At 49.8% G+C, this 24,287-nt stretch overlaps 1 protein-coding gene across 1 annotated transcript in view; it reads left to right on the top strand.

Annotated features, from left to right (window-relative positions):
• PIANP (PILR alpha associated neural protein) overlaps positions 1-24,287 on the top strand; it is a 226,398-nt gene that overhangs the window by 133,250 nt on the left and 68,861 nt on the right. The window contains exon 2 of the mRNA XM_085619832.1: positions 18,281-18,366. Coding sequence (XP_085475958.1) covers positions 18,311-18,366 — 56 coding nt within the window. The 5' untranslated portion in view covers positions 18,281-18,310. The remainder of the gene's footprint in view (positions 1-18,280; positions 18,367-24,287) is intronic.

Raw genomic sequence — 24,287 nt, 5'->3', positions numbered from 1 at the left:
GCATGTGCTAACTCTGTGAAGCGCTCCGATGCCCTCGGGTCAAGTTTGCAAGATAAGAACTCAATAAATAAATAAATAAATAAATAAAATAGTTGTTTGTTACAGTGGAAGTGCACTGCAGAGAATTGTGTTACAATGGGACAGTAGTACATGGTAGTTTGTTACAGTCGGAGTGCACTGCAGGGGATCGTGGTACAATGGGAGAGTAGTAACTGGTAGGGTGTTACAGTGGAAGTGCACTACAGGGAAGTGTGTCACAATGGGAGATGAGTGCATGGTGGTGTCTTACAGTGGGAGTGCTCTAGAGGGGAGCATGCTAAAATGGGAGAATAGTACATGGTAGTGTGGTACACTGGGAGTGAATTGCTGGGGAGTGTGCACTACAAGTGAGTGTGCTACAAGGGGAAGGTAGTACATGGTTTTGTGTTATACTTGGAGTGCAACTCAGGATATTGTGTTAAAAGGAGGGCATCATGAACCCCCTTTTTACCAGCTACAGTGATCTAGGGTTCTTTTTTTTGGGCCTCTTTTATCCTCAACTTGGCAAGTAAAAGCGTATATCTATCGCTAAAAGGAAGAAAGAAAGACTGATGGAAAAGGCAAAGGAGGATGGACGATTGGATGCATGAGTAAGTGAAAGGATGGATGAGTGGGATAAGGGGTGGATGGATGGATGAGTGGGTGGATGAAAGGATGGATAGATGAAAGGATGGATAGATGAGTCGGTGAAAGGATGGGTGAATGAGTGGGTGAAAGGATGGGTGGGTGAAAGAATGGATGGGTGAGTAGGATGGAATGGTAAAAGGATGGATGGATGGATGGATGGATGGATGAGTGGGTGAAAGGGTGAGTAGATGAGTGGGTGAAAGGATGGGTGGATGAGTGGGTGAGACAATGGGTAGATGGGAGAATGAAAGGATGGCAGAGTATATGGAAATCAGATAGGTTGGGTGGGTGGATGAAATGATAGAGAGTAAATGAAAATCTAAGATGGATGGACGTATCGATGCATGAAAGGATGACAGAGTAAATGGAAATCTGATGCTGGATGGGTGGGTGGATTGAAAGGATGGCAGAGTAAATGGGTGGGTGAGAGGTTGGATGGGTGGATGGATGAGTAAATGGAAATCTGAGAGGATGGATGGACGAGTGAAAGGATGGCAAGACAAAATGGAAACTTGAGAGTATGGGTGAAATAATGGCAGAGTAATTGTGATTTAAGAGGATAGATGAATGGCATTGTAAATGGAAAAGCCAGATGATGGATGTGTAGGTGGATGTATAGATGGATGCCAGCATAGATGATGGATGTCTGTACTGACGCAATGGCCAATGGATGGATGGAATGGCGAAAGATTGGATGACGGATGACAGAATGAATGGATGGTGAAATACAAAGGTGAAATGGTGGATATCAGTGGATGGATGGATGGGTGAAAGTATGAATAGAACAATTATCAGATTCAAGAGACAACTGAGCTCTTCTAGGGGGGCTCTGGCTCACATACCTCACTTGCTTGGTGCCATCAGAGCTTGGGTTCAAAGGGGGGTATTATCATTTTCTGGCTGCTTCCCTGGGAACAGTAGTACATGCTAGGGTGTTACACTAGAATTGCACATCAGGGAAGTGAGTTACAATGGGAGAGTGGTGCATGGCAGTGTGTTACAATGGGAATGCACTTCAGGTGACCGCGTTACAGCGGGAGAGTAGTTCAGCAGTTTTTCAATAGTAATACAAACCGAGTGTTCTAGATGGGGTGGAGATGTCCTGAACTGTGTCAGCACTTCGCAAGTGTCAGGGAGTAACCAGTCCTCTTCTCCTAACTGTGGCCTTTTAGGTCTTTTATGTTTCATCTACCAGAAGGTGTAAGCTCTCTGGTTACAAGACATCTATTGTGGGCTTACCAAGCACTTACAGTGGGTTTAAAGCTGTGCCTGGTGCATACCACTGGTTGGCTTTATTGTCACGCTCAATTCTTTGCTTGTTATCAATGGCTTTCCTCCTGCATCTTGTGTTTGCTGTCCCCTGAAGCATATCCTCTTTACCAAGCTCTTGTTTGGCTAACTTGTGCCCTTCCGCTATTCACTTTTAGGGAACTACCTTTTTATTTTTGGTTAAGCAGGCCATGAGAGTGCATGTGTTTTCCAGCTCTTTCCTCTATGTCCTTACCCCCTTGAAATGCCCGACCCCACACTCCATGTTTCTGTCACACATGTGTGCTGCTCACGCTCTCTCTGCAGTTACTAACAATAAATCGTGAAGTGGCTATGGAAACACTTTTTTGCACAGAGCCACTACTAAACGTGCCTTTTGTTTGTAGTAATAATATTTCGCCATTTCGTTCCAGCCAGCCTTAGAGGTTGATTCTACAATAGCTGCTTGTATTTAGCATTGCTAATTTTCAATATTGCACATATTACAAGTGTTTTGAATTTAATTACAAATACACTTTTAAAAAAAATCCAGCGATAAGGAAGTGGATAAGGAAGTGAGCGCTGCCTATGTATTACTTAAAAATAAATGTTTTCATTTAAAGCTGCATATCAAAGATTGCGACTGCCTGCTATATACAGCACGGTTTCTGTCGCTGGTTGGCGGAGGAGTCACCAGAAAAAGAAAACACCCCCCACCCCCTTTGAACCACAGTGCAAATGGCTATATGTGTGTGTGAGTGGGATAAGTGTGCCCATCAATCGCTTCCCCTGAGAGAATTCTTCATTTTCCGTTCCTACCGCTACCCTCTATCTTTTTTTCTTAACTTCTTTCATCTTTCTTCTTGTCATTTTTACAGCCATCCATCCTTATTGCTCCCATCCCTTTGTTTTTCATTTAATTTATTCATCCATCAATCCATCCACCCATCCATTCATGCATCCACCCATATATCCTTCTGTCCTTCTTCCTCTTCATACAGCAATTCCTCAATCCATCCTCCCTTCCTTCTTTCTATAACTGTATCCATCATTTTCTTCATCCATTCATCCTTCCATGCGTCCATTCATATGTCTCCATTGTTCTCTCTATCCATCCCTCATCCATCTCTGCAACCATTCATCAACCTCTCCATTCAGTCATTTCCAAATCCATGAGTCCTTCCACCCACCCATCTTTCTCTCACTCCGACTTCCTTTCCTTCTGTGCATGCTCTTTGTTTCATTTGTTCCCCCCTTCTGCTCCCGCTGTGTCATCCTCGCCACTCAGAGTCTCAATTAGAAGCCCATAGCACTGCTGCTGTGTCACTTTTTCTGACGCACCAGCAATACAATGGGCTTCTCCGTATATTTGCAAGGCCACGTAAAGTAACCCTGTGTGACTTTTCATGGCCTTGTAAATATGGGCCCCTTTTACGCATTATTATGTGTGAAAGGGGTGTTCCATGGGTGTTGCTGTGGGTGTTAGACACATTCCCAGACCTTGCCCAACCAGATGATTAAAACGAGGACGGGTGCCACTTTCGCCGAATACACCTTTTTTTGCTTTCGTGAACCATTGAATTGATTCAAATCTTAAAACTGAAAAATACATTTTAAATCGATTTGTGTTCTGTTTACTGATGACAACCTAAATGAATTATTACTCTTTACAACCTTAAGCCCTGAAGAAGTCCGATTGAGGACGAAACGCATTGGCTGTGGCTATTCTGAACTTTTTTAAAGAACATGAATAAAGAATAATTTTTAAGAATACAAGATTGGATCAACTGTTTTTCATTTGGGAAAATGACTACCTACTGAGAACTGCTCATGTTATGGATATATACTGCAAAATATGATTTGGATGTTGATTTAATTATTATAAGAGTGCAGGGCTACTTTGTTTACATTCCCAGACCTACCATGTTTTGTAAAGCTGGGAATGCGTCAGAATACTACGCTTCCCTTGGGGAGGCATAGGAGTGGCACAACCAGGAGAAATACTTTTATTTCCCTTCGTTGTTTTCCCTTTCTATGCGTGCTGCAGAGGAAAGTGCCATCAGGATGGTGTCCCTTCCTGCACAAAAACAATCATCCCTGTAACGCAGGCACCCTTGCACCATGACACAAGCGTGTCTGCGTTGGCGCGCGGCTGCTGTTTGTGCGCCGGAGCAGGGGACAAGGACAGGAATGCACCATATCTTGTAGCTATGACACATTCCTGCTCCTTTATTTTGATGCACGGCAGCGCAGCAGGAAGGCTCGCTGCGCGGCCGTGTGTCAAAATACAGTAAACGAGGCTCTCCGAGCGTAAAGCCGCGAGCCCATGTCGCTTGACATGTCAATGCCAAATCCTGACCACTTTGCCAGTTAAGTGCCACAACTTGTTAAGTAGCAGCAGGAAGACATGCTGCTTTTCAAGCTGTTATTTGCACTGTAAGAAACTCCAGGTCCTGTTGCTAAACAGTTATCAAACTGCAGTGTGGCCTTTTCTTGGAAACAGATATGCTCATTGCGCCCTCTCCTTTCTTCCCTCTCTGAAGTTGTTATGCAACAATTACTGACAATAAATCCAGCAGAGGCTGCAAGGTATTTTTCTTTATTTAGACGTGACCGCTGTTAAAGTGCTTATTTCCTTCACTCGGAGGTGCTCCTTTGACAATTACTAAGAACACACTCAGAAGTGGTTGCGAAGGCACATTATGTACCCAAGGCCACTAATAAATATGTGATAAGCCAGCCTGTGGCTTTGCACTTTCAGTTATTACTTGCAATAAATCTAGGCGTGACTGGAGCAACCTCCGAGCAAACACTTCCCATGGATTACTTAAAAGGTTTACATTGGAAGTAAGACATATAGCTCTGTGACTGACACCACTGCTAAAGCAATGATTGTGGCATTGCTGCCTTCTTATGTTATGTTATGTTATGCTATGTTATGTTATGTTATGGGGATTTATAAAGCACACGGCTGCCCCAAAAAACGGGGCTTCCCAGCGCTAGTCCTCAGCAATGGATAAGCCGTGGCCAACAGCCTAACAGGAAGCACAGGCATTAGATGGAGAGGGCCACGTCTTCAGAGATTTCCTGAAGTGCAGATGGTTCTCAAGGTTTCTGATAGGAAGAGGCAGTGAATTCCACAGAACAAGGGCCTTGGCATGAAAGGAAAGGCCTCCAGATCTGGCTCTCCTAAGACGCGGGACAGTGGCCAGATTACGATCGGCTGAGCGAAGAAGGCGGGCGGGTTGGTACCGCAGTAAAAGATTGGACAAAATGGGGGACCCTCTGGGAGTACAGAATCTTATAAGCAACACACAAGGTTTTAAAGTGGATGCACTTTTCCACTGGGAGCCAATGCAGTTTGTGGAGACCACACAAGGTTTTAAAGTGGATGCACTTTTCCACTGGGAGCCAATGCAGTTTGTGGAGAAGACCACACAAGGTTTTAAAGTGGATGCACTTTTCCACTGGGAGCCAATGCAGTTTGTGGAGAAGACCACACAAGGTTTTAAAGTGGATGCACTTTTCCACTGGCAGCCAATGCAGTTTGTGGAGAAGACCAGAGACAGGGCAAACTTCGGGAGAATAAAGAGCCACCTGGCTGCTGCATTTTGGGCAAGCTGAAGTCTTCTGACGACTGACTTGTTAGTACCTAAGTACAAGATGGAACAATAGTCTAGCTGTGACTGAATTACTGGCTAGATGATGGTTTTCCAGGTGCTAGATTCAGAGGTCAAGAATGGGTCTGAAAAGAACCCACCACAGGTGCTTGCTACCGATTAAGCGAGATCCTCCTAGCGTCTCAACTTCCTCTAAAGGAAGCCTTAAAACTTTAAATACCAAAAGAGACTCAAATCACCATCCATTACACCGAAATCCTTGCCATTCGTACAGCACAAGGCCACAATTTGTTGTCTATCTTCAATGCAGCAGCACCAAATAAAGCCAAGCACCACACTATATCATAATTTTTTATTTTATAGGGGTGTATCATTCTAGCTGAATCTCCTTAATGTAATTTTAGTAAGCTCTCAAGGTTAATAAAATAGTAATGATATATCTAAGAAAAATACTCCCGATGTGAAGAAGCAACCAATACTTGCCACTGAGCCCACACAATCCTTGAGGCTAAATTAAGTCCCAAAAAGTGGAATTTGGGTCAGCCCCTTGCTCCTGGTTAGATGGCTTTCTAGTCCAACTTAGTTCTATCCTCGTGTTTCTATGACTTTCTTTCCTATTCTTTTTTTCTGATTGCATGAGTTGGATCCTTCCACTGCTACCACTAGGGAACTATTTTTCAATTGTTTCAACACCCCTTGGGAGTATATGTCTTTACTTGCTCTCTCCAACATCCGCTCATTAATCCTCGTACCCCTACCCTAGTTCTAAGTTTTGAGCTTCTTCCCTTCCTCTCCACCCCTAAGCTTTTATGTTGTTCCTCTTCCCCTACCTGGCCCACTGGCTTTTAAATTTATTTATTTATTGCATTTTAATACAATAGCCTGGCAGCTGCAAAGTTCTGTGTGGCTGTTTGTTTCTGTGTTTGTGGCTCCAGCACCTTTTTTATTTTTTATTTACCTTTGTAAAATGGCTGTGGGTCATCCTTTAATGGTAAATTACATTTTCCAAAATGGCCACCCTTGCTTGACTATGCATGTCCAGACACACCAGCAGTCTTGAGATGCCTTTTCTTTGCCAAAACACATTCCAAGATCATGGGCAATACATGCACATGCATAGTTATGCACTGGTCGCCATTTTGTTAACAATAACGAAGGCTTCCTGTTTTCCGTTTTTACTGATCTTTACAAATAAATATTGACAGAAAACCATTTATTTTCTGATCTGTATTTATTTTTAAATGTGGATGAAAACAGAAACTGAGTTGCTTTTTGAGTGGTTCTAAATACTCTCTGCCATGACTGCCAGGCCAATAGCTGTGTGGATTGATAGGTAGGGTGCTTAAAAAGAAAGGAATTTTAGTAAAGAGGCTTTAACAGCAGGAGATATGCACAAGGTTGATACTGAAATGTGCACATTTTCATATAAGTGCATTGATTTATCTTCTGTGGGTTTTCGTATGACTGGAACCCGGCAGGCATCAAGCATGAGTGCATATTTATTGGTTAAATAAATGTGGAGAATACCAGTTTCCGCTACATTTCTTCACAAAATAAATATGGATAAATGCAGATAAAATTAGCAAAAAAGAAATGTAGATAAATACAGGCGGGAAAGTTTTTTAAAAAAAACTTTCCAAGATCTCCTCCATGCATGTGCATACAGGGCCATGTATCACCACACACACAACTATTTTGCCTTCTTTTTTGCCTTTTGGATGAAGCCAATAGCAATGGCAAAGCGAAAAGGTTTCCACTCGTCTTTCAAAGGCACGACCTTGCCAATGCTTGTTTTCTTTAAACTTGTGATTGAAGACTCCATGGTGTCCTGAATTGCCTGAGGCCTCTTCTCATCAGCTTTCTGTGATGGTCAGCATCTGGAAGCACAGAGGATGGATTCCTTCAGCCAGTCCATCAAACCCCAAGAGCGCGCTCTGTAGAGAACCTTTATAATGGATGTGTCCAATCCTGCCATCTGTCTTCAATGATCAGCTCCTGCAAAATGAGGGCTGCAACGATCTAATCAGCCTACAACCAGGGTCGGTCCTTAGCATGTCGGCGCTGGGTCTACGCCCAGGGAGGTGACTTCCAGAGGGGCGCTGTAGCGCCCTGCAGCAGTGTCCCCACGACATAGGTTTCTAGAAAAGTGTGGGAGAGGTGCCAAATTGAGTTCCGCCTAGGGCACTCCCTGAGCAAAGTCTAGCTCTGCCTACAACCTAATGTGTGTGGGGTTCTTCATATACAAATATATATATATATATATATATATATATATATATATATATATATATATATGCACACACACACACACACACACGCAGATGCACACACACACACACATGCTTTGTGGTCTGGAGTAGAATGGTAGAGGGTTATTTGATTCCTTTTTTCAGAATGTCAAAGCCATTGGCAGATTATCTAAGTTGTATGTATTGATAGCGGGTGATAGATAAGGATGGTGACTGCGCTGCGCATTCTCACCGTAATTCCACTATGTCCATTTGGATGGACCTTTGTATCGGACCGAGGCAGAAATCATAAATACAATAAAATCTCAATCGCAGGTTTTGCCGCACAGTAATGACAGAGAAGAGTAGGTTTGCAAACCATGAAGGTTTATTAGAAAATGAGTAAAGTTAAAATCGAATCAGACTATTCAATCATCAGTCGATAATCACCTGAATCTGTCATATACGTAGGTAATTCAGGCTTATCAAAGAAGCCATTGCAAAAACAAGTTATGAAAAACAGAGGGGCAGATTTACAAGCACCTTGAGACACTTTTGCGCTGCTGTTGCATCACTTGTGTGACGCAGTGGCGGTGTAAACAATGCAGCAAATTTACAACGTGACGCATCTAGGGAGATGCGTCATGTTGTAAAGCCCTGCGCTACATTATCCCTGCATCAGGTATAATGTATGCAGGGTGGACGTTCCCACGCAGGAAAGTCTCATAGATGTTCACTGGCCACTTCTAGGACACCACTGCGTGAAAACCTTACGCCTGCTTGAAGCAGTCATAAGGAGTGACACAGTGTATTAAGTATTGGCCTCACCCAAGAATTGGTAAAGTTGCGTCGTGCTTGCACCCCGACTCCAGCAAAGCATGACTTTTGGACCAACAGATGCGTCAGAATTTCTGACGCATCTGTCAGTCCTTGCGCCATGGTGCGCCGTATTGTAAATACGGTGCACCCGTGGTGGCGCAAGGGTATCGCAGGCTGGCGCAGGGAAACTGACCCATCTCCACAGATGCGTCAGTTTCTTGTAAATCTGCCCCATAATAGGCAAATGTCCAACGTTTTGTTCCACAAAGAAAACACCCTAAGACTAAGCTACAGTTGCGGAGAATTCAGAAGATGCAGGTGTCAGCAGCTATAACATTGGAGAAAAAAAACAGAGCAATGTTTCAGTTAAAATAAGAAGTAAGGTACATGGTCTCGAGAACATCTCCAAGAGCAGGAAAATAAGGAGCATTTGGTCTCAAGAGAAGGGAAAGATGTCCGCCTGCGAAGGTGGACAGAGGAAAGTGATCTCTCTAACTAACAGGCTTCACACAGCTAAACTTGAAGTTACATCAAATTGATACATCCCACAGATTCCCATGGAGCAGGACCAATCAAAACACAGTGGGGCATATTATCAAGGACGGCGTTAAAATTATCGCCGCTTTAGCGGCAGAAAACTCCCGCTAAAGCGGCGATAATGGGCTTGATAATATGCCCTCGAGAATTCCCGTAGAAGCCCATGTTCTGGTGTGAACCAGGGCTTCTATGGGAATTCTCAAGGGCATATTATCAAGCCCATTATCGCTGCTTTAGCAGCAGTTTTCTGCCGCTAAAGCGGCGATAATTTTAACGCCGTTTCTTGATAATATGCCCCAGTGTTCCTCCTGTACGTAGTGTCGGCCTCCTTCTCACAGATAATACAATGCCAACTTCTTCCGTCATTGTGGCCTTCATGGCATCACATAAATGAGTTTTCACCCCCTCTCCTCCCACCCCCAGCAGACGGTGAGAATCACCGTCCAAACTCGCAAGCGACCTTCAAGAGACAAGCTAGCAAAGATAGCCTTTCTAACTGAGAACATGTCGAATCTTGTGTCTGAAACAGGGAAGGTGTTATACACAGCAAACAGATATACAGCATTTATTTCAAAATGGAGTGAGGCACCTAGGCCCACTCATGCTAACTTTACGAAGACTTTAATAAAACAAAATCATGTAAATCAATTGTTCCTCTAATTCTAAATGTAAAATAATATGTGCCCACATATAAGCAATCATTAAACAAATGACAAATTAATAGTCATGAAGAAAAATTCAATGCAGGTGACTTTGCATCACCCTATTGGACACCTCAAGTATTCCATGAATTCCGAGTATGTCTCCTATGCTGGGCAGAGCCTGTTTGCAACCTTCCAGTGTGCCACAAGGGAAGTTTGGAGGGGGACCTGAACGTATAGTTTGTCACGCTCCATAATACAAGGGCATACTAAGAAGCAATGACTTCCCTATGTCTAAGACTCATTCAAGTGTTTCCATCCACCGCGTTTTTGCTGACGAACACACCGCGCCATGTTACGAGCCACCGCAAAGGATGTGAACTGTCCATCCCAGAACTCCTCCCACAGGCACACATCCCATTGGAAGACCACCCTACCTCAGCCCCGCCTCCATTCCTGCCATATCCAATAGAAAACAATTCCTTATGAAACAGAAGCGGGATTATGGATGATGAGAGAGCCTATGGCCTGCAGTGAGAATGTGTGTAGTTGTAACCTTCCACAAGACACTGAGCAGTAGCTCCCTATTTCAACAACACTACAACACCTCATTGCATTGTTTCGCTCTTTCTCGTTTTCAATATTCAGCTGTCCGTCCATCCATCCATCCATCCATCCATCCACCCACCCACCCACCCACCCATCCATCCATCCATCCATCCATCCATCCATCCATCCATCCATCCATCCACCCACCCACCCACCCACCCACCCACCCATCCATCCATCCATCCATCCATCCATCCATCCATCCATCCATCCATCCATCCATCCATCCATCCATCCATCCATCTATCTATCTATCTATCTATCTATCTATCTATCTATCTATCTATCTATCTATCTATCTATCTATCTATCTATCTATCTATCTATCTATCTATCTATCTATCTATCTATCTATCTATCTACACACACACACACACACGGATCTATATATATTTAGAGAGTGAGAGGTAATGACCTTGTAAAATAGTCCAATATTTCATCGAGGGCTTCTGGAGGAATCATAAACCACAAGCTAAAGGCCAAGTGATTTTTAAACATCACCAGAACCCCCAAGGTGGCCATATAGAGTGATATTACACATTATCCATTGTGTATGTTTTATAATATCTGCTTACTTTGGGGTAGTTATCATGAAAAACACTGCGCAGATAACAATGGGCACTGATTGGAATTAGAAGGTTTCGGTTTTGTTTACTTTCATGGATAAAATGTGCAGCAATGAACAGTAGTGAGGGCCAGAGGATCTGTCGGGTTCTAGAACTGTAGCGTTTATCCCATACTTATGGATGTTCTGCATTTACCTCATGTTAGAAACGGGGTAGCTTGGCGCGGAGCGGGTAGGCTAAACTCCGGAGCAATGTGTAAAGCATCTACGCAGTCCCCACACACGACACCACACCTGGCACACCACAAAGAGACTCTACACAAGGTTATGTAAAAATAACTTCGGTATTGTGTAAAACACAGGATAATCACAGAAATCTATACACTACGCCAACTGGCGCCAGGTCAACATTTACAGGGGAGTTATGTACAAGGCAGCGCCAATCGGGCCGCTGCCAGAACCCTCACAGAGTACACATAGTGAATGTAACCATCAGTGTTAAATGTAAAACAGCCAGTAGTTACTGGTAAAATAGGGAACTTAGCATCATCACGTTAGCATAAACAACGTATGCGAAAGGTAAGCATAACCTGCACGCACATTAGGCATAGAAATACATTATTCCACAAACATGGAGCATAAGTGACACTTGGCAAGCACTAGCTCGAATGCATTGTGCACACTCCTATTAGAATGGGGCATAACCGTATTTAGCATTAGGCATAAACAGGTGCGTGTAGAGACAACATCATCCTAAAAGCTTTAGGCGTGGAATGAAAACATCATGGTATGATATTAAGCCTCACCTTAGGCATAAAAGGCAACACCATCCGCATGGGCCATGACACATGAGGCACTTCAATAGGCATAAGGACACATTATGCATACAAATAGGCATAGGTCACACTGGGCATAAACATAAGGCCACATCACATTAGTCCTAGGTCGTAAAAAACGTACTCCGGACGGAAACCTGGAACATCCTAGGGAAAACATTAGGTCAGGCATCGACAGGCAATGTGCATAATCATAGTAGCATTGCGTAAACCCATTAGCAGTGTAGGCAGTATGGGGGAAGCATTATTCATAAAACATCCTCAGGCCTAACCCCCCCCCCGTTATCCGGTATAAGCACATTATGCAGAAAACCAGCAATGTAAGCCTTAGGGGTAAAACATTAGCATGCGACACCTCATTAGCATGAAATCATTAGGCATAATCTTATAGGCAGGGGGCGTAAAACATACCCAGTAGTGCACATATGGTCCCACCTGAAATAATTGCCCACTACGTTGCAGATAAGTCTCTGGCGCCACTGCGCCGAGGGAGCCCCTCTTCTGGGACTCTAAACAACAGAATGTGCTATACGCTGAAGCGGCCCACTGTCCGGCGGGGCAACTGTGGACATAGACACAGGAGGCACTGGCCCTCTGAACCTTCTTGAGCCCCTCACTGGGGCCCTACAACAAATATGTGCCACGTGGCACCTGCCCGCTCTTTCCCGCAGTGCAGCTGGGGAACTTAGGGCCAACAAGGCACTGTTCTCATTGGGGTTCCTCTCAGGGACTCTGGAGGTGAAGAAATGCCCCCAAAACGCTGCAGCTGCCGCAACTGCAGTACAGTTGTGACGCAACCCCGACCAGTCCGGGGAAAAGTTGGAGCCCTACCTCCCGGGGGCTCTAAAGTAAGAGTTTGCCCAAAAGAAAAAACGTTGCAGCGGCCCGCAACTGTGGTGCCGCTGTGTAGCCCCCGGGGCACTGTGGCCCAGTCTGAGCTGGAGCCCCACGCGGAAAAGGGATGAAAGGCAGCTGCCCACTGCCACCCGGGGCAGCTGCCTGGCAAGTCCAGCAAATTGCGGCGCAGCCCCTTCTTGGGCCCCCGGCAGTCTAACCACGCCGCCCCACTCACCATGTATTTCCTCGGCCGCCTCCGGTCTCCCGGTCTCGGTCTCTCTCCTGGAGCGCGGCAGCCCCGTCCTCTTCTTACTTCACCCGGGCCCCCTCCTGGGACCCGGGACTTCGATGGTGAGCCCACGAGGCTCTGGATGGTGTCTGGGACGCCGGAACTTCTCTCCGTCAGGGCCCGCCTCCCTGTTACGGGGCGGGACCTCCGCAAGGCACTCCTGCCGGCGCCAATCCCAGCGTGGCTCCCCTGACGTCAGCGGGGAAGCCCGCGCGGTGCTCCGGGACTCCCGGTTCGGCAGCGGTGATCTTTAGCGATTCTTGTGTACTTTTCAAGTGTGGCTGCAATGCGGGGTGGGCTCCCACTATTTGAATATGAACCGGGGTGGGCTCCCGCTGTTAAGAATAAGCATAAGCGCAGGGTAGACACCCCCGACCAAGGCGCATAACGCGGAGTGGGCACCCGCTTTCTTTATAATAAAACAAAATTGCAGAGAATGCGGGGTGGGCACCCACGGGTCCAATTCAAAGTACAAAGCGGGGTGGGCACCAGCGACCGGCTGCAGATATGCGGGGTAGGCTCCCGCTGTATTTTTGAGTAGGCAGTTCTCCCGGACAAACGCTCCACTTGTTAGCACTACACAGCGCATTCAGGTCCCAGGCAGCTTCTAGATGTAGCGCTCACGAGGCGCTAGGAGGCAGGAAAGCAGGGACCCACACAATAAAGTAGCGCCTTGGCAGCACAGCGCTGCAGGCGTCCGCTCCTCACTCCTGGGCAGACAAAGCACTCACAGGGCGCTGTAAAGCAGGCAGAGCTGGAATAAAGTTCTGGCGCTCACCGGGTGCTGGCTTTAGGGAAATAGGAGAGCACAGTCAATGCCGGGCAAGATCAGCAGGCAGTGAGTCGCTCATCATCACAGGTCAGCAGTTCCTTGGAACAGTCAACCCCCCATGATGTGGCACTCCTCCTGACACAGCAGTCTTCACTCCAGTAAAGGTTTCTCCCTGGCCCTGTGGACAGCAGAGGGGTACAGGTGGGCTCAGGGGCCCTTGTGGCGGTACCTCCTGGCAGAGTGCCCCCTCCAAGTCAAAGTCAAAGTACAGCACACCACATGGAGTCTCAGCTCCTCTATATATACACCCCTCACCCCACCTACTGGAAAAAAAGGCCAGAAGCTTCTGGAAGGCTCCCTGGGGATACCGGTCCCAACTGGTTTTGGGGGAGGTGTAGAGCACCCTGTCACTTCGAGAACTAGACCGGCAACCCACCTCAGGCAGGCAGGCACAAAGCACACCAAAATGGCTTCTGTGGAAAATGACATTTCTAACACAGTGCAAATAAACCTGCATACACCATTGCGCAGCATTTATTATTTTCCGTTCAACCACACCAAACATACATATTTATTGTGTTTCATGGTAAACCACCAATTTCATGTTAGGAAAAAAACTAGGGGGAAGGCAAAAAAGTTCCGGGATGACCCTGCAAGCAGGGCAAAGTCCAACACCTCATAATAGATTTCACCCAAAAATGTTCTAGTTTATTTCAATCAAAACATATTGGCAGAAAATGTGGTGTTTAATTTGGATTTTTTGCCGCATTATTTAGATAACCACGCTGCATAATTTAGTCTTCCAAGCCACATAATTTTAGTAGCATTGACAATAGTAAATCTCTGTATAGTAGTTTAGGGGACTTCACTATGATACCGAAATCTACATTTAACAAGGAACTGTAAATTATGGGTTTCATACCTTTTAATTTGTTCATTTTGTACAGTAGAAGTACCCTATATGTAAAAAAAAAAAAAATGTTCACTGAAAAAATCGAAGTTAAAGTGCTGTTGTAGCTATGTGAAAATGTCAGTTAAACATAACATTTTAAACTGAAAAAGCCACTGAAATTCACTAGTTATTGTTAACTCAAGTAACTATAACTCACTCCTCCTGTGCAAAGCGTTGTTATCAATGATGTAATTTCAGATGTCACACTGATGTTATCAATGATGTCATACAACAGGTCATAAAAGATGTAATATGTGGCGTCATAATAACTGCATGTGGAGTACGTGAGTTAGAGTTACTTCAGTTAAATAAAACTGGTGAATTTCAGTGGCCTTTTTTAGTTTAAAGGGTTACGTTTTAAATAATATTTTCACCGAAATGTAACATCACTTTAACCTTTGTTTTTTTCCAGTGAATTTCAAGGGTTATTTTTAATGTAAAGTAGGATATTATATCCATACTTAAGTATAACATCACTTTTGTTTTTTTCAGTGAATTTCTAAGTCTTTTTTAAAGTAAACTTATATTTTCTTACCATACCTAACTAGGCCTACCGACCATCCCCCCCAACCCCTCCTGTAGCACACGGCCAACATAGGGTTTCTACATTGCCTGGCATGGGCACCCAACTCTCAGTCACGCATGGTCATTGGCCATGTACAGCGTGGGGTTGGTCGGAGAACCTGGCACTGCACGCCACCCTCCGTAGGCAGCCATCCCCCCACCGCGTACGGCGTTCGGCTTTGCTGAGCATAGGGTTGTCTGCAGGGCTTGTGCCTTACCCCCCCCCCCAAGACTCCGAGAGTGGCCAAGATCCAGTTGCTGGCCAACCCCCATGGTCTTGCAGTGCCCCAAGGCCCTACCCTTTTTTTTTTCCATGACACCACGGTACCTTAGAACTATTGCGGTACAACGGTGTAATTCCACCAGGAGCGCTGTGCATCACTGTAGTACAGCAATACCGCGGCGCCATGAGAAAAAAAACGTATTTTTAGTTTCACCCCAGGGTGTGCCCATCTGAGGCCCCAGTACGAGGGCCGGGGTCAGGGTACCCCTACCCTCTCTCCTTATTCCTTGTATTCATTTTCCATAACACAGGGATTGTGTTCCCAAGTCATAAAATAACGGCCACAACTTTGTCTTCATCTTGAGGCCAGCCAATCAGATTGTGTGTTTGGACCTTGCGGTACCACAGTACTACCGAGTGAGTACGGCACCAGCCAATCAGATCACTTGTTTTGCGCTTGTTGTACATGGAACTCAGGGGTGATACCGCAAAGGTACCACATTGCTGAATATACATGAATCTGAACCTTAATTTCTCAAAAACTACTGGACATATTTAAACCAAGTCACAAAAACCATGCTTTCTGAATCATGATCTAGGTTTCTGCCCAATTTGGGGTAATTCTGTTCAGCCATTTTGGCTGTAGCGCTATTCAATTTTCCTATGGGAAACTGCATGGGGAAAACGCGTTTTGGAACCCCTCTTTCTCTCAGCCCTTGTTTGACACCCCACCCCGAAACTGTGCAGGAAGGTGCTGAGTTGGCTTGATCTTTTTTTGTAGAAAAGTTTGAAGAGATTTGTCAGAATGCGACTATGCATTGCCTTTTTTGAATGCGTGCCAGTGGTATCAAAATGTGTATTTCTTAGAAAGGTCTAACCACGAATTAGTTCCCGCTGAATTAATTTGCATAACACCTTGCTTCCTTGAATAAATAAAAATGTTAAGCACTGCACTTCTCTTCTTTCCGAGCTGGTAAAAAAGAAACGCTTTCACACTGACAGGTCTGCGCGCAGACTAGTAATCAGCCCACGTGATAAACTCACCTTTGCAGGCACATAATCGGTGCATGCGTTCACCAATGAATGCCCCCCAGGGTGTGGAAGTAAACATTGCAAACACAAAAAAAGTTATACTTTTCTACATTGTATTTTTTTCTATGTCTTGTTAAACCTGCTCTACAATGTCAATGCACGGCAAAAGAAAATCACATTTTATACTGCATATTTTTATTTTCCTTACAGTGTGGTTGGCATTTAAAATTGATTCGCAATAATACATATTGTTGCATAAAAAGCATTTTAAATATTAGCACAATATTCCCAACAAAACATTGACAGGCATAGCTGTGGTTTCAGGCAAACAATGTGTAAGTACTAAAGGGAAAGCGTACTAAAATGAAATAATAGCTCATGTAATATAAAAAATACATAAGAAGTAACAGGTGTAATATGGTCCAATATTGCCATCTCAGCATTCAGGTAACATTACACCAGCCTTAGAAAAAAGAGGCATTAAGGATGTAAGTCAAGAAACGAATCATCTCTGAGGATAAAGATTTCAGGACAGAGGCTGAGCAAACATCAACTAGAGAGTGAGACTTAAAGAAAAGATGCAGGGCTAACACTTCCGGTTCAAAGATATGAGGGAGGGCCAGGTAGAGGTATCTTTTTTCACAAAATAAACTTCAGGATGGTTAGTAAGTCTTGAGATGCGAGCATCAATCTGTTCTATTTTTTCACAAATAGGATGTGGCCAGCTTACCACAAAGGTCCTTAGATGGAGTTGGGGAGGGTTCAATGGTGTCGCCGAGAAGGCAATGTCATTATAGTAATACAATTTATATTTGTGCATCCATTTGTACATTTGCTCCTATCTGTCTCTCTGTCTGTCTCTCTCTATCTATCTATCTATCCATCCATCCATCCATCCATCCATCCCTCCCTCCCTCCCTCCCTCCATCTATCTATCTATCTATCTATCTATCTATCTATCTATCTATCTATCTATCTATCTATCTATCTATCTATCTATCTATCTATCTATCTATCTATCTATCTATCTATCTATCTATCTATCTATCTATCTATCTATCTATCTATCCATCTGTCTCTATCTGTCTATCTATCTATCTATCTATTCATTCATCTATCTATCTATCTATCTATCTATCTATCTATCTATCTATCTATCTATCTATCTATCTATCTATCTATCTATCTATCTATCTATCTATCTATCTATCCATCTGTCTCTATCTGTCTATCTATCTATCTATCTATCTATCTATCTATCTATCTATCTATCTCTATCTGTCTATCTATCTATCTATTTGATCTATCTATCTATCTATCTATCTATCTATCTATCTATCTATCTCTATCTGTCTATCTATCTATCTATTTTATCTATCTATCTATCTATCTATCTATCTATCTATCTATCTATCTATCTATCTATCTATCTATCTATCTATCTATCTATCTATCTATCTATCTATCTATCTATCTATCTATTCATCCATCTATCTATCTATCTATCTATCTATCTATCTATCTATCTATCTATCTATCTATCTATCTATCTATCTATCTATCTATCTATCTATCTATCTATCTATCTATCTGTCTTTCTGTCTCTATCTATCTATCTATCTGACTGACTGACTGCCTGCCTCTCTCTCTCTCTCCTTCTCTCTCTCTCTATCTATCTATTCTTGAAATATATTTTTCTTGCTTCCTTTTTCAGCATTATACTATTTTGCCCTTGCAGCCTCCCCTTTGTCCTCTCTACTTCTTCCATGGGCTGTCTCTGCTCCCTCCCTGGCTCCAGTCTGTGACTCATCTGTGCTCTCTGTCTCTCTTGCCACTGTCTAGTGAGAGGAACAGTGCCCCGCCGGCGCTGTGATGACAAACGTGCCACAAATGAATGCCGGTGACTCCACCATGGGACATGCGCGCCGGTAAGTGACCTCAACGTCTCCTATTTATAGACAGATCAGCCACCGCCCACAAGTGCGCACTGCAGGCGCGCCTGTGATCTTCTCAAGGTTGGTTGCACATCACCATGGCGCGAGGGGGAATAAGCCCACAGATGAGGACAAGTGGCCCATTCAGTCCGCCATTTACAGCCTGCTCTTTATACACATGACACACCCTATGAGATCTACACATTTCTTGCTTACTTTGGTAACCAGTACGAGCCTCTGGCATCAACATCTGAGACAGAGCAGTGTTGTCATGAACCTGGTCTGTAACCCCGCCCGGTTATTGTCAACCTTCAGCTATGATAAAAGTTAGGGTTAGGGCAAGATTAAAGGCCAGAGCTATAATAAAAGTTAGGGTGAGGGTTTTGGTTAGGGATAGAATTAGGTTAGGGTTATGGACACAGTTAGGGAAAGATTAATGGCCAGAGATATGTTAAAATGTAGTTTGAGGTTGAGATTAAACGCTAGAGCTATGGTAACAGTTAGGGTTAGGGTTATGGTACGGCTAGGGTTAGGATTATGGATAGGGTTAGGGCAAGATTAAAGGCCAGAGCTATGATAAAATTTAGGTTGAGGGTTATGATTATGGTTAGGGTGAGATTAAAGGCCAGAGCTATGATAACCGTTAGGGTTAGGGGGAGGGTTATAGTCAGGGCTAAAATTAGGTTAGGATTATGGAAAGGGTTAGGTTAAGATTAAAGGCCAGAGCTATGATACAATTTAGTTTTAGTGTTAGGATTATGGTTAGGGTGAGATTAAACGCCGGGGCTATGGTAAAAGTGAGGGTTAGGGTGAGGGTTATGGTACAGCTAGGATTAGGATTATGGATAGGATTAGGGCAAGATTAAAGACCAGAGCTATAATAAAAGTTAGTGTGAGGGTTTTGGTTAGGGCTAGAATTAGGTTAGGATTATGGACATAGTTAGGGAAAGATTAAAGGCCAGAGATATGTTAAAATTTAGTTTTAGGGTGAGATTAAAAGCCAGAGCTATAGTAACAGTTAGGGTGAGGGTTATGATCTGGACTAAGAGTAGGTTAGGATTATGGATAGGGTTAGAACTAGGGCTGGGCGGAATTTGCGGAATGCCTCTTCGCGGAATTTTGAAAAAAAAATTGTTGAAAACGAGCGCACAACCTGAGAGACCGTGTGCCCGGGACTGGGGTCCCTCGTGCTTGGGCAGGCTCCCCTATCTCCCCGGCCTGGCTGCGTTGAGAAGCAGGGACCGGCCCCGGGCCTCCTGATGTTTGGTCAGGGCCTGGGATCCCACGTCCTGCGGCCTGCCAAGTGTCCATCTGCCCGGGACAAGGGACCCTGGTGCAGAGCCCCGGAGCCCTGCAAGGGCAGGCAGGAGCCCTACCGCTATGGCTCGGTGTGGGCAGCTGGGAGTCCTTTCGGTCCCGGCCATCTGGTCGCACCTTTCCCTCGGCCATCTGGTCGCGCGCAATGCTTTCCAATAGGGCGACCAGATGGCCGGGCCAGCCTGGGAGTCCCGATGAGGGTCCATTCGCCTCGCGGATCCCAGCCACGGCTCCAGGAGGTCGGGCGCGTCCGCGCCTAGGGTCCCCTCCGTCACTCGGAGCGCGAGGGTTACAAGAAAGGTGGGTAGCCTTCCTCCGGATTAGTAGGGGCAGGGTATGCCGGGACACCCCTCCTGGGGATTGCGGTTCTCAGGCGGGGACCAGATGGGCCAAGCCCCTCCTCCAGCCCGCGGCGAGGCAAAGTGCCCAGGACGGGCTCCATGGGTCCCCCTGGCGTCCACCGAGGCCTGCAGCCCCAAAGCCCTGCAGCCCTGGAGCCCTTCAGCCCGGAGCCCTGGAGCCCTGCAGGCCCGGAGCCCTGCAGGCCCGGAGCCCTGCAGCCCCGGAGCCCTGCAGGCCCGGAGCCCTGCAGCCCCGGAGCCCTGCAGCCACTGAGGCCTGCAGCCCCAAAGCCCTGCAGCCCTGGAGCCCTTCAGCCCGGAGCCCTGGAGCCCTGCAGGCCCGGAGCCCTGCAGGCCCGGAGCCCTGCAGCCCCAGAGCCCTGCAGGCCCAGAGCCCTGCAGCCCTGGAGCCCTGCAGCCACGGAGCCCTGCGTGGGCAGGCGGGAACCCTAGCGCGAAGGCTCGGGGTTAGACAGATGGGAGTCCTGTCAGTCCCGTCCATCTGGTTGCACCTCTCCCCTCGGCCATCTGGTCGCGCGCAATGCTTTCCAATAGGGCGACCAGATGGCCGGGCCAGCCTGGAAGTCCCGATGAGGGTCCATCCGCCTCGCGGATCCCAGCCAGGGCTCCAGGAGGCCGGGCGCATCCGCGCCTAGGGTCCCCTCCGTCACTCGGAGCGCGAGGGTTACAAGAAAGGTGGGTAGCCTTCCTCCGGATTAGTAGGGGCAGGGTATGCCGGGACACCCCTCCTGGGGATTGCGGTTCTCAGACGGGGACCAGATGGGCCAAGCCCGGACGTCACTTCCCCGGGGCGTCGGGTGCTTCCTCCTCCAGCCCGCGGCGAGGCAAAGTGCCCAGGACGGGCTCCATGGGTCCCCCGGGCGTCCACCGAGGCCTGCAGCCCCAAAGCCCTGCAGCCCTGGAGCCCTTCAGCCCGGAGCCCTGGAGCCCTGCAGGCTCGGAGCCCTGCAGGCCCGGAGCCCTGCAGGCCCGGAGCCCTGCAGCCCCGGAGCCCTGCAGGCCCGGAGCCCTGCAGGCCCGGAGCCCTGCAGGCGGCCCGGAGCACTGCAGCCCCGGAGCCCTGCAGGCCCGGAGCCCTGCAGCCCCGGAGCCCTGCAGCCACCGAGGCCTGCAGCCCCAAAACCCTGCAGCCCTGGAGCCCTTCAGCCCGGAGCCCTGGAGCCCTGCAGGCCCGGAGCCCTGCAGCCCCGGAGCCCTGCAGGCCCGGAGCCCTGCAGGCCCGGAGCCCTGCAGGCCCGGAGCCCTGCAGGCCCGGAGCCCTGCAGCCCCGGAGCCCTGCAGGCCCGGAGCCCTGCAGCCCTGGAGCCCTGCAGCCCCGGAGCCCTGCAGCCACAGAGCCCTGCGTGGGCAGGCGGGAACCCTAGCGCGAAGGCTCGGGGTTGGACAGATGGGAGTCCTGTCAGTCCCGTCCATCTGGTTGCACCTCTCCCCTCGGCCATCTGGTCGCGCGCAATGCTTTCCAATAGGGCGACCAGATGGCCGGGCCAGCCTGGAAGTCCCGATGAGGGTCCATCCGCCTCGCGGATCCCAGCCAGGGCTCCAGGAGGCCGGGCGCATCCGCGCCTAGGGTCCCCTCCGTCACTCGGAGCGCGAGGGTTACAAGAAAGGTGGGTAGCCTTCCTCCGGATTAGTAGGGGCAGGGTATGCCGGGACACCCCTCCTGGGGATTGCGGTTCTCAGGCGGGGACCAGATGGGCCAAGCCCGGACGTCACTTCCCCGGGGCGTCGGGTGCTTCCTCCTCCAGCCCGCGGCGAGGCAAAGTGCCCAGGACGGGCTCCATAGGTCCCCCGGGCGTCCCCCGAGGCCTGCAGCCCCAAAGCCCTGCAGCCCTGGAGCCCTTCAGCCCTTCAGCCCGGAGCCCTGGAGCCCTGCAGGACCAGAGCCCTGCAGCCCTGGAGCCCTGGAGCCCTGCAGCCCCTGAGCCCTGCAGCCACGGAGCCCTACGTGGGCAGGCAGGAACCCTAGCGCGAAGGCTCGGGGTTGGACAGATGGGAGTTCTTTCAGTCCCGTCCATCTGGTTGCACCTCTCCCCTCGGCCATCTGGTCGCGCGCAATGCTTCCCAATGGGGCGACCAGATGGCCGGCCTGGAAGTCCCGATGAGGGTCTATTTGCCTCCCGGATCCCAGCCAGGGCTCCAGGAGGCCGGGCGCGTCCGGGCCTAGGGTCCCCTCCGTCACTCGGAGCGCGTGGGTTACAAGAAAGGGGGGTAGCCTTCCTCCGGATTAGTATGGGCAGGGTATGCCGGAAGACCCCTCCGGGGCCGGCGGTTCTTTGCCGGGGACCAGATGGGCTACGCCCGGGCAACATCCTCCCAAGCTTCACTCCTCCGGCCCGCGGCGTGGCAAAGTGCCCAGGGTCGGGCTCCACGGGTCCCGGGCAGTCCTACCCCCGGGGCGCCCGGGCCCGAGAGCTCCGTCGGTTTTCCCCGTGCCCGAGTCCCAGCCGCTGTCCCCCAGCCCCCGGGAAGCAGAGAGCCCACCGAGCCCATGGTTAAGGCGGGAGCCCTACCGCTATGTAGCCTTCCTCCGGATTACTAGGGACAGGGTACTCTGGGACCCCTCTCGGTCCTCAGCCGGCAGCAGGACGGGCCCGGATGCTGCCCCGGTCCTGTCCCGGGGACTGCCGCGTTGCAGGGTGCCCTGGACAAGGGGTCCGGATGGTCCGGGGAGGCTTCCCCTGCGCCTGCGGGCCTGGGAGCCCCGGCTGGCTCCAGGGGCCCAGCCGGGCCCCGGGCCCCGTACCCCGGCCTGCGGCACTGCCAAATGCCTGGGACGGGGTTCCGTTGTGTCCGGGGAGCCTCCCCAGGCATGTCTGGGTTCATTGGCCCCTGGGGGCCCCGGGGGAGGGTGGCCTCCCCGCCCCGGGCTCTGTCTGGGGTCCCGGGTGCCCGGGGCGGGCTCCGGAGGGCCCGGGGAGGCTTCCCCTGCGCCTGTGGGCCTGGGAGCCCTGGCTGGGTCCAGGGGCCCGGCCGGGCCCCGGGTCGGGGTCTCTGGCCCCGGGCCCCGGGCCCCGGGCCCCGTCCCCCAGCTTGCGGCACTGCCAAAGGCCTGGGACGGGGTTCCGTTGTGTCCGGGGAGCCTCCCCAGGCCTGTCTGGGGGGCCCCGGGGAGGGCGGCCTCCCTGCCCCGGGCTCCGTCTGGGGTCCTGCCACGTGGCAGGGTGCCCGGGGCGGGCTCCGGAGGGCCCGGGGAGGCTTCCCCTGCGCCTGCGGGCCTGGGAGCCCCGGCTGGGTCCAGGGGCCCGGCCGGGCCCCGGGTCGGGGTCTACGGCCCTGGGCCCCGTCCCCCGGCCTGCGGCACTGCCAAAGGCCTGGGACGGGGTTCCGTTGTATCCGGGGAGCCTCCCCAGGCCTGTCTGGGTTCATTGGCCCCTGGGGGCCCCGGGGAGGGCGGCCTCCCCGCCCCGGGCTCCGTCTGGGGTCCTGCCACGTGGCAGGGTGCCCGGGGCGGGCTCCGGAGGGCCCTGGGAGGCTTCCCCTGCGCCTGCGGGCCTGGGAGCCCCGGCTGGGTCCAGGGGCCCCTTCCGGGCCCTGGGTCGGGGTCTCCGGCCCTGGGCCCCGTCCCCCGGCCTGCGGCACTGCCAAAGGCCTGGGACGGGGTTCTGTTGTGTCCGGGGAGCCTCCCCAGGCCTGTCTGGGTTCATTGGCCCCTGGGGGCCCCGGGGAGGGCGGCCTCCCCGCCCCGGGCTCCGTCCCGGGTCCTGCCGCGCGGCAGGGTGCCCGGGACGGGGTCCGGAGGGCCCGGGGAGGCTTCCCCTGCGCCTGCGGGCCTGGGAGCCCCGGCTGGGTCCAGGGGCCCGGCCGGGCCCCGGGTCGGGGTCTCCGGCCCCGGACCCCGTCCCCCGGCCTGCGGCACTGCCAAAGGCCCGGGACGGGGTTCCGTTGTGTCCGGGGAGCCTCCCCAGGCTCGTCTGGGTTCATTGGCCCCTGGGGGCCCCCAGGGCGGCCTCCCCGCCCCTGGCTCCGTCCGGGGTCCTGCCACGCGGCATGGTGCCCGGAGAGCCCGGGGAGGCTTCCCCTTCCCTTTCCCCTCGGCCATCTGGTCGCGCCTGTCCCCTCGGCCATCTGGTCGCGCAAGCCCCTTCGGCCATCTGGTCGCGCTCGTCCCTTCAGAAAGAGGGGACCCTAGGCGCGAATGTACCCGACCTCCTGGAGCCCTCGCTGGGATCCGGGAGGCAAATGGACCCCCTTCGAGACTTCCAGGCAAGCTCGGTCATCTGGTCGCCCCATAGGAAA

This window comes from Triturus cristatus, chromosome 7, assembly GCF_964204655.1.
Source record: "Triturus cristatus chromosome 7, aTriCri1.1, whole genome shotgun sequence".
NCBI lineage: Eukaryota > Metazoa > Chordata > Amphibia > Caudata > Salamandridae > Triturus > Triturus cristatus.
Note: the sequence above shows the minus strand (reverse complement) of the source record. Positions and strands in the feature narration are given on the sequence as shown.